At 35.9% G+C, this 10,276-nt stretch overlaps 1 protein-coding gene across 1 annotated transcript; it reads left to right on the top strand.

The window, feature by feature from the left end:
- The first annotated feature begins 2,165 nt into the window (after positions 1-2,165).
- On the top strand, positions 2,166-9,125 carry LOC128983061 (apolipoprotein D-like). Its single transcript, XM_054402197.1, has 6 exons — positions 2,166-2,324; positions 4,428-4,544; positions 5,731-5,864; positions 7,305-7,375; positions 7,933-8,031; positions 8,646-9,125. Exons 2-6 carry the CDS (start codon positions 4,434-4,436, stop codon positions 8,795-8,797), a joined length of 567 nt encoding a protein of 188 aa, XP_054258172.1. The 5' UTR covers positions 2,166-2,324; positions 4,428-4,433; the 3' UTR covers positions 8,798-9,125.
- The last annotated feature ends 1,151 nt before the right edge of the window (positions 9,126-10,276 follow it).

The following is a 10,276-nucleotide window of genomic DNA, read 5'->3' as shown; positions in this document are numbered from 1 at the left end:
AGCGAACTAGGCATACGATTGCTAAAGTGAAATTATTGAAATAATGAATCTCTAACTTTTTTAATCATTGGAAAAATAAACGGTATCTGCAATCTGACATATACTTTCTCCCATTACTTTTCAACAACCTTTATCATGGATGGGAGTAACTACTGTATGATATTTTATAAGGAAAATCACAAAAGTTGCAACAACTTTTGAACCGTTATTTTTACAGCAATGGGGGTTGCACTATTTTGTTTAGAATTTAAAGAATCATAACATACTTATTTAAATCAAACCTGTTTTTTTCAAAAATACTATTTTCCGTTATTTTAAGTGTTTTTTGGGGAAAATAACATTATAGTTACAATGGCTTTTGGACCGCAATTCTTATAGCAATGGGAGTTTTACAGTTTTGTTCAGAATGTAAAGGGCTATAACATACTAAATGTTTATCGAAATCGTTCGGGGAGTTTTTGCGAATATCAGTTGCCCCTCCATATCTACTCCTACTCTGACATTTTGTGGATGTGAAACAGACTTGTTTGAGCTCTGTAATTACTCTGTTATTACGGGACGTGGCCATTATAAGGTTGTCCGGCTTCATTGGCAACAAATTATGCAAGTTACATGGCACTGTTGTATTTCCGAATGATATAGGCAATAACGTTTGTATGTGTTGTTGTTGTCCATGAAAACCTCGTACAAAAGATTATTAGACACGTTTCGAGGGAGCATGACCTTCCTATCTTGAGTCTTCCTGATGATTTTCTCACAGTCGAGGTGCAGTGCTTGGCAAAAATAACATCTTACATTTCTCATTTCGAGTACCTATTCTTCATTGTGCTTTGCTATGCTATACTATATTCTACACAAACACGATTATTTATATCTTAGATTTATAATAAAATTCAATAAGTATAGATAACCCGCAGCAGTAAACCTGTAGACTAAGCGAATTTCCATTTGGCTAGATTTACACTAAACTGTTGTCGGATTTATTTTATATTAAAATAACTTTACTTTTAATGCCTACCTAGGTTTTCTGCTACAGGTAAGGTAAAAAGATGTGTTTTTTAATTAAAAAGTATATAGTTTAGTATGAAACAAACAAATTGGCCAAATTCGATCAAAATATGTCCATAGCAGGCAAACGGCAACAGTTAATTGATTTTTCATAAAACTAACATGGAAATTTATAATTTATATTTTTTTAATTTCCTCCATAACCGTTAGCCCTACAACAACGCTTCAATATACTAAATTATTCCTTTTTTAAATTCTTCAAAATGGTTTAGAATAATATTTCGAAGTTTTATGTTTTTATATTTTATGTTTTTATGTTTTTTTACCTCTAGGGACAGCAATCGAATAAGTAAATCGGTCCCGGGTCCAGGTCTTAGAATGAGAAATTATGGTAATAGCTTATTCCTTTCTTGGTAAATCCACAAAAAAAAACAATCTGATTCACAAATAAATTTACAATAAACATTTTACTACATTTTAAATTTATTAATTACCTAATTACAATGTTGAAAGCTTCTACTGGTCAAAATACATAATTAGATTTTCAAAGACGGACACAAAATTGAGATTTTGGTTTCAATAATCTGTTCAATGCCTTTATTTGAAACATTCCACCCTCTGCCCTTTGGCCAACTGAGCTACCATTTTTATTCTGGCATCTGGCAGAAAAAAACACATTGACAGCGTAACAGTATTTCCAGCTAAGAAGGATTGTACAGAGAGTTTGCTCGTCCTGATGAGTTTCAATGGGCAGTGGGTAGAGCACTGAGCGTCTCTAGCAAAACAAGGAATGGGCCAGTAGAGTACAAGAATTAGCGGTAATGCAATGATTGCGGATTCGTAACATGATTATTTTGTTTTTACAGGCCTTTGCTCTACCGACTGCCAACGTCTCACTCACCTCCGCAGTCCAGTAATAAAGTATTGTCCTCAGTAGTTATTTGAGTATTCAGCAAACCAAGTATTCCTTGGAAATTACACCTAAGCCTACTGTAAGTTGCGGAAGATCAGTACTTGTCAGAGGCGATGACGTGGTGGTGACGGTGTCGTCGACGTCGTTGGCCGGCGCGTGGCTCAGAGTCAGAGGGCATCTACAGTGCATCGCCCAGTGTCTACGTGCTGCTACACCGCGCCGCTACAGCTACTATCACCACTGATAATAGCTAATGGGGGCCGCCACACCCCCTCCCCTCCGCCAAGCTACGACCTTAATTCTAAAAAGCCGCTTGTCTTCGGTGGACGGATAGTCGCTGGCTTCATTCGTTTGTTTGCTCGCGCTCACTGAACTGCACTCGCGCCGGACACAACATTCAAAGGTTGGTGTTTGCTTAGTTTACTTGTAGTCAAACTCTCCAGCTAACATTTAGTGTACCGAATAATCAAATCTTAAGTAGCGTATTATTATTGTTTTGATTATTTTACAAAAATAATTATAATTTAAAAAAAATTAAATTAGTGCCTTCTGAGCATAGAAAATCCGTACCTACTCTAACCCACCCTAAAGCTGTTTAACAACAATGGTGCTAGATGTACCTGCCTTGTGTTCTGTTGGGATGCCTTCTGAATTATTTTATGTGTAGGCCTAGATGAAGGTGAGGTAATGTTAACCAGGGCATTAAACTCATTGTAGAACTCTTTTATAGAGTTCTAGGTCTAATCCCGTATAAAAACATTTATTTTAGTCGTAAGTAAACTATAGCAATCATTTTCAATATATAAAAGTTTTTTATAGACAATTTTCTTTGAAATATTGTTGGCTAATAAAAATATAAATACAACTATATAACACTCATTACTTGTTAAAACACATTAACAGTTTCTAGTTTGTATATTTTTTTATTAATGCGTCCATAAATTGCAGGGTCTACTTATTTTAAACATGACTATTCCTACGGTAATATAAACTTATAGTGTACTCCATATATTATTGTAGTCTGATTTTACTTATTTGAAATAATTGAACATTTGTTTGGCCAAGAATGTTTCCTACCCTGATTAGACACTGTAAAAGCCAATATTTAATGATTGTCGCAGCATGATTAGTGTAATCTGGTTCCAAACAAATATGATAAAATACAAAAATGCCTTTACAAGTAATCCTTTGACGCCATGGAAAGACAAACAACGCAGCCGAAAGATGCTCATGGATCGTCTGATCAACTATATAGGATACATTCGTAAAACGAAACTGTAGTTTATGAGGGAGAGTCGAATAATTTTGATCATAACATGTGTATATTTTTATTTGACTTTAATGTGACGATGATTAATTCATGAAAAAGGTTGGTCTGTAAATATAATTAACACTAAAATCGTACAAGGTTAATGCAATACGACTTTCTATTTTATCGCTTATTTAACCTACAATAGACATTGTAATAGTTGATTTATTTTGGCCCTACTGACCTTACTGAGATAACATTTTTTTATACATTCATAAAACCTATAACTTGTTTACTGAGTGATAAAGAGGGGTCCACAGTTTTCCCACTGTGTATGCATTTTCCTCTTTGTTATCAGCCTTAAAATTATAATACTCAATATAAACAAGGATATATACAGCCGAAACTCCCGCAATGGAACAACACGGAAACATTAAGACAAGGAAATTTGTCAATGGGAGAGCGGAAGAGTTAAGTTAATGTCAATCACAATTGAGGAAGGCCGGCTCAGAGACCTTGAACTAATGGTGATTGGCTGACCTATATGAGGCATTAGCTGCATTGTTGTGCCGACATAATGTCATAGTCATCTGTCAAAGTCATAACACTCACTTGCACTCGAGGCCAAAACTGGCATTGTGACATTTCAAGTTGATGACGGTAAAGTTTGTAATGTAACGAGAGTAAATATTATAAATAAATATCTATAAATGGATGTGTTCTCTCTTTGAAACTTTCAAACAGTGGTAGAGCTGACAAGACAGGACTGCTTATCAAACAGTGGTAGAGCTGACGAGACAGGACTGCTTATCAAACAGTGGTAGAGCTGACGAGACAGGACTGCTTATCAAACAGTGGTAGAGCTGACGAGACAGGACTGCTTATCAAACAGTGGTAGAGCTGACGAGACAGGACTGCTTATCAAACAGTGGTAGAGCTGACGAGACAGGACTGCTTATCAAACAGTGGTAGAGCTGACGAGACAGGACTGCTTATCAAACAGTGGTAGAGCTGACGAGACAGGACTGCTTATCAAACAGTGGTAGAGCTGACGAGACAGGACTGCTTATCAAACTGTGGTAGAGCTGACGAGACAGGACTGCTTATCAAACTGTGGTAGAGCTGACGAGACAGGACTGCTTATCAAACTGTGGTAGAGCTGACGAGACAGGACTGCTTATCAAACAGTGGTAGAGCTGACGAGACAGGACTGCTTATCAAACTGTGACTGATTGTAGTTGTGTATTATGTTCTCAGATAGACATGTGGAAGACACTGATAGTATGGGAAGTGGGGCTGATGGCAGTTACTGTACAAGGACATGGGCCCTGCAAGGTACTTCATGGGCTCATGCTCGACTTCAACCTAGACGAAGTGAGTATATGAATACCGCTACTGATGTATGTTCGTTCATCAATCAAAATTACATATTATTTTGTGTTATGTGTAATTTATAAAAATAACATTGCATGATATTCTACTCCTACTGTTGATATAAATTATGGAATCACAATGTCATGTTAGTGACTAAGATCAACACAACAATCCATTTTACAGACATCAACACATTCAATTAGACGTGGTTTCTGGTTCTACTAAATGGAATCTATTATATTATTAAAGTGATACAATCAAATTTTATGTAAACGGTTAAGGTCATTTACCAAATAAAAACATAGACATATGGCACATCAAGATGATGCTAAGAGTGTGTAGATTTGCCGAAAAGTATTGATATGGACGAATTTCCTAAGGGCTCTGCCCCACAGGCTGATTTCCAAAGGGCTACGCCTGCCATGCTCCCAATGTTTAAATGATTTATTTTAATTTAATTAATGAAACAGCTGGTCAGTACAATGAACTGGTGTTTGTTTATTTACTCGAAAAATATGTTTGTGGCGCTTTATGTAGATCGAGGAGGGTTATGTTTGGTTTTAAAGTGAGGTTGTATACGTTTTGTAAAGTATTGCTCAAAGTTTCATGTTTTAAATTATATAGTAAGCTACATGTGAAGAAGCTTGACTAAAAATTGAAGAATTATAATAAAACACGTCTTTCATAAAACATCAATATGAAGCAATTGATGCTATTGCTACTCTAAGGTGTGTTGTCAAATACCTATGGATCTATTAACATCATAAGTAGGGGTTTGAAAGTAAGTAGGTTTACGCTTTTAAATCAGTTTATATTTTCAAACTTAATCATAGAGTTACTGTATTTTAAAACACACATCTGCACCACTTTAATAGCTCTCTAGGTCACATATTCTTCCCGTTGCAAAGCACGGGTATAGCAGCTTGTATAACGTTATTCTAATTAATATAATGCTGTTCTAATATAATTCACCAAATACTTACTTGATACTTATCGAATACTTATGGTAGTAGGTAAATTCTTTTCTTCTGATGTTAAAATAAATTCAAGGGCCAAAGGCAACCTACAATACACCACTAGATCTGGTAAAAACATAGTTATAACACTCAATTATTCAGGTTTCGTCTTGCCTTTGCACTTATTAAGCATACGGTATTTATTAACGTGAAGATGTTTCTGTTGACAGTACGCCGGTGTGTGGTACCCGCTGATGGGATGGTCCAATGTACATGCTGGTGACATCAAGGGCAAGTGCTCCAAGGAGACAATCAGCAACAACAATGGAAACATTACCATTACTGAGGAGAGCATCTCTGACAAGTGAGTGATGTACACACTAGACACTAGACACTAGACCCTGCACACTAGACACTGGACACTGGACACTAAACACTAGACACTGGACACTGGACACCGGACACTGGACACTAGCCACTAGACACTGGACACTGGACACTAAACACTAGACACTGGACACTGGACACTGGACACTAGACACTGGACACTGGACACTAAACACTAGACACTGGACACTGGACACTAAACACTAGACACTGGACACTAGCCACTAGACACTGGACACTGGACACTGCACACTAGACACTGGACACTGGACACTAAACACTAGATACTGGACACTGGACACTAGAAGCTACAGACTACAATACTACAGTACTAGACACCTAGACATCACACATTGACACGAGATTCTATACGTTAGTCACTATATAGTACTGTAGCTACATCTAGTACTACAATACTACTAGACACCTAGACATCACACATTGCCACTAGATTCTAGACGTTAGTCACTAGTACTGTGGCTACAGACTACAATACTAGACACCTAGACATCATACATTGACACTTAGATTCTAAAAATATTGTTCCTTGCAGACTACCACATAAGTATGTTATTGTTATCACTACAACACCAGACACCGAGTCACTAGATATTGATATTACTAGTCTACTTCTTAAGATACTGTATTACATAGCAATAGTACGTAGAGGCTACATTATACACCATAGCCATACTACCAACACTAGACACTAAACAGTATACTCCAGATAGACACTTACTTCTAGACACTAGATGTACTAGATGTGTGTCTGGTGTTGCTGCAGGATGAGTCAAACGAAATTGAAGCCTCCTTGAAACAAGGAGAACAATTAATCAGAACTAAAATTATTATATTCATAGCAAAAATTTAAATAATTGTGTTGTGTTGTGAAGTAAAGAGCCTATCCATTAAATAGGTTGCTGACCCCGCGATACTTAATCCATGACCTGGTGTAAAGCCCTTATCGCTTAACATTCATAGAATATTGATTTATTTAATACAAATCAGCAAGGCTTCTACCATGGCCGTCTCTGATGTTAGTTTGTTTATTTTTATCACTGTACAGAGCCGTCTACAAAAACGTTACCAATGTCTTTGTACATTGAGAGCAAGGTTGTCTTTGCAAAATTTGAGAACTGCAAAATATTTTCGCAAGTATCAGGTTCTCCACGTCTTCCTATATGCTTATAACAGAACTGATTAACTCAATTTAGTTAAATTACAAATTATTTGTTTTTTATTTAGTTGCTAGTGAAATGTTTATTCAAGTATATGTATGGCATTTATGTAGACATGTAGCTTCATCGAAATGTAGGGCTATTATCTAAATTAGGTGGTATAACTGTCGTTTGCTACTTTGTTTGGTTTAAGATATGTCATTGCTATCAACCAATATCTAATTGGTCTGGGGTTTCAGGATCGGAGCTCAGAGCTCTTCACACCACGCGTGGCAAGACGAGCCCAACGAGGGCAAGATCACCATGTGGAGTAAGTTATATTGTTAACATCTCATCTACAATCTATACTTATAGAGACACTGCTGGACACTTAGCAAGGTTATACTAAACTGAACCATGTTAGTAACCCGGACAAGCCTTCAACAGGCCTTGAGATGTTCGGTGTAACACTAGCGTCTGTCAATGAACGACCTCTGAAGACCTCAGATGAGAACGCAACATTTACGATACACAACGACTGTGTTGTGTTGTTGATGTTGCGACTCCTGCAATCTAGATCTACATATCATGGAATATTTTAATGTTTTCTTTTTTTATACTGTTATTTCTGAATAGTTAAATTTTCAGATCATAACTTTCAGTTGAGATAACACTACTACCTACTAATAATTAACAGACGGTGTATCACATCACATTTCATTGGATTTGAGGTTTAGTGAACCAATGCTTTTTAACATTCGTGAACAGTCACCATAAACTAATCATGGTTCGATAACCAAATTAAACAGATTTTGTTGAGGGCCGTTATCATACACTGTATTGCTTGTACGTGATTTGCTACATGATTGTTGTGTTGTTGTGTTGCAGTGTTCCACGCAATCAAAGTCCCATTCTGGATAGTAGACACGGACTACAAACACTGGGCAGTCGTCTACTCGTGTTCCGGCGACGAGAACGAGTACCTCAGTGAGTATTTACTTCATATTACTGTTTGTAGTTTAGAATAGCACAAATTAGGATGATCAATATTGTCTGGGTAGCCGAGTGGTTATAGTGCACGCCTTCAAATTCACTGGTTCGATTGACATTGTTTCTGGACCTAGATATACAAAATACAATTATGCTATCTACAAAAAAAGATTAGAGATATTTTTTGTAGATAGCATCATTTTATTGGCCAATGATTTCTGTTGTACTGTAAACACTGTACACTGATCCTTTAATCAAACCAAACTGAAAGAATGCCATATTGAAAACATAGTATGTTACTCCCCATATAATATCCTAGTACTTGAACCATAGAGGAATACAATTTTTACATTAGCAGTAGCCCTGTGAGCAGCCCATACAAATATGTTATATTTAAACTAAAAATTAGTTAAGGCTAGCCCATATAGATGGGAATGTCTACTTCAATATCCAATAGCCCATCTGTACACCTATAATGGATACAATTAATTAGACACCGATTGAAAGATACCCATTGGATAACATGGGTATTGTATAGTCATACAATACATGTATAATCATAGGAGTAAATATATAAAACATAATTTTAACAGTTTGTAATGTTGTTGCAGAAACCCTGCTGGTACTGGGCAGAGGCCGCGACTTCTCCAAGATGTGGCAAAACCCTCAAGTGAAGAAGAACATTCGACGATCTCTACGGAGAAGCAACCTACTGAGGCTACGAGACCTCACCAGTATTAACCAGACAGACTGTACAAACTAGTGAATAGTTCATCAGTCATCGCTCTCGTATTTGTTCATCAAGTTTGTATTAGGACGTGAGAAATGTCGCTTTAATTTATTTAATTGTGATAGTAGTTAAGGATTACATTTAAGTTTAGTCCTAATTGAATTGTACAAGAAAACATGCCTTCGCCTTATCAATAATTTCTTCGTTCTTCATGTTTGTTGTTTGTACCACCATATTTATTTCATGTTATTTGTTTCACCAGCATCTCCGCCTTATTCATTGTCGGTAACAGTAATTTAACTCATGTTTGTAACATATCTTTATGTCTTTTAATTATAAGATATTTTGTATTATTTGTACATAACAGTGTATTTTGTATTATTTATAATAAACTTAATATAATAGTTAGTTATTTTTTAATTTTATCCCCTGTTCAATAAAAAGTAGATTCAACTAGTCGCCATAGTTCATGGTGCTTGTTTATGTTTACTTGTCGTGCTGTACCACTAAACGAAAATTTCACTCGAAGTCTGAATACGAAAGTTTTTAGCGTTAATCTGTCTCTTAAGGCCGACATTAAGCCATCTAGCTTAAAGTCTATATCTCCTAGTCAATAGGAGTGAATATTATACAGCATTAAGCTCTAGAATTTCTCTGTGTAAAACGAATAAAATGCCAATCGTTTTAGGACGATAAAGCCATTAAAGATACTTTTAAATTGAACCAAGCAATATCTCGTTTTAAAAAGGGATGTTTGGTTAAAAACTTGAAAAACGTGACCTTTCGTTTGGTGCATTGGTGTTGATAGCCAACAACAGCTAAATAATTTGAAACTAGACTTGAACTAGACATACATCGCCTTACTCAGTCTACTTTGAAAACAGTAAAGATAAATTATCCTTATTCAATCCTTTCCAATTATTTTATTTCATTATTTTATTTGTATTGCTCCGATAGAAACAAAAACATAGCTGTGTGTAAAAAAAACTCAGTTAACATTAGCGTTCTAGGGTTCTAGTTTGGCACTGAGTGTTTTAACAACACTTTGTCGGATGACCAAAAGGCAATCCTTTATTACTCTAATTCCTTCAAACGTCACATATTTGCCAGTAGTTCTGTCATTTAGCAGCCATACCAAGACTATATTTGAAAACCAACTGAACAATTCAAGTATTTACAACATTTAAAACCAATAGAGTATGCCTACATGTCTGCACAGATTAATAATTAAGACTACAATTTTGAGACTAATATATTACTTTTAAAGTATAGGAATTGTTTACCTATAACAGAGCTCTTGAGGCAGGTTGATACTCGTACATTTGTCTGTTTATAACATCATATGAATTATACCCTTTTGAGACTTGAAGTAAAAGTGGTCAAATCGATTTAAAAGGATAAATGAATAAAATACTATGTAAATCAAATGAAAAAATAATTGGGATTTCACATATTTAAACGTGTGGTGTTGGCTTGGTTCAGTTACTTCCACATATCTAACCATGTGGTGTT

Source organism: Macrosteles quadrilineatus, unplaced genomic scaffold, assembly GCF_028750875.1.
Source record: "Macrosteles quadrilineatus isolate MER2022 unplaced genomic scaffold, UCM_ALF_1.0 Scaffold_1__1_contigs__length_201487025, whole genome shotgun sequence".
Classification (NCBI taxonomy): domain Eukaryota; kingdom Metazoa; phylum Arthropoda; class Insecta; order Hemiptera; family Cicadellidae; genus Macrosteles; species Macrosteles quadrilineatus.
Note: the sequence above shows the minus strand (reverse complement) of the source record. Positions and strands in the feature narration are given on the sequence as shown.

Excerpts from the sequence above, each read along its gene's own strand:
- LOC128983061 (XM_054402197.1), top strand. The coding sequence starts at position 4,434 with ATGTGGAAGACACTGATAGTATGGGAAGTGGGGCTGATGGCAGTTACT. Across the intron at positions 4,545-5,730 it reads TCGACTTCAACCTAGACGAA|TACGCCGGTGTGTGGTACCC; the intron begins GTGAGTATATGA and ends TTCTGTTGACAG. Across the intron at positions 5,865-7,304 it reads GAGGAGAGCATCTCTGACAA|GATCGGAGCTCAGAGCTCTT; the intron begins GTGAGTGATGTA and ends CTGGGGTTTCAG.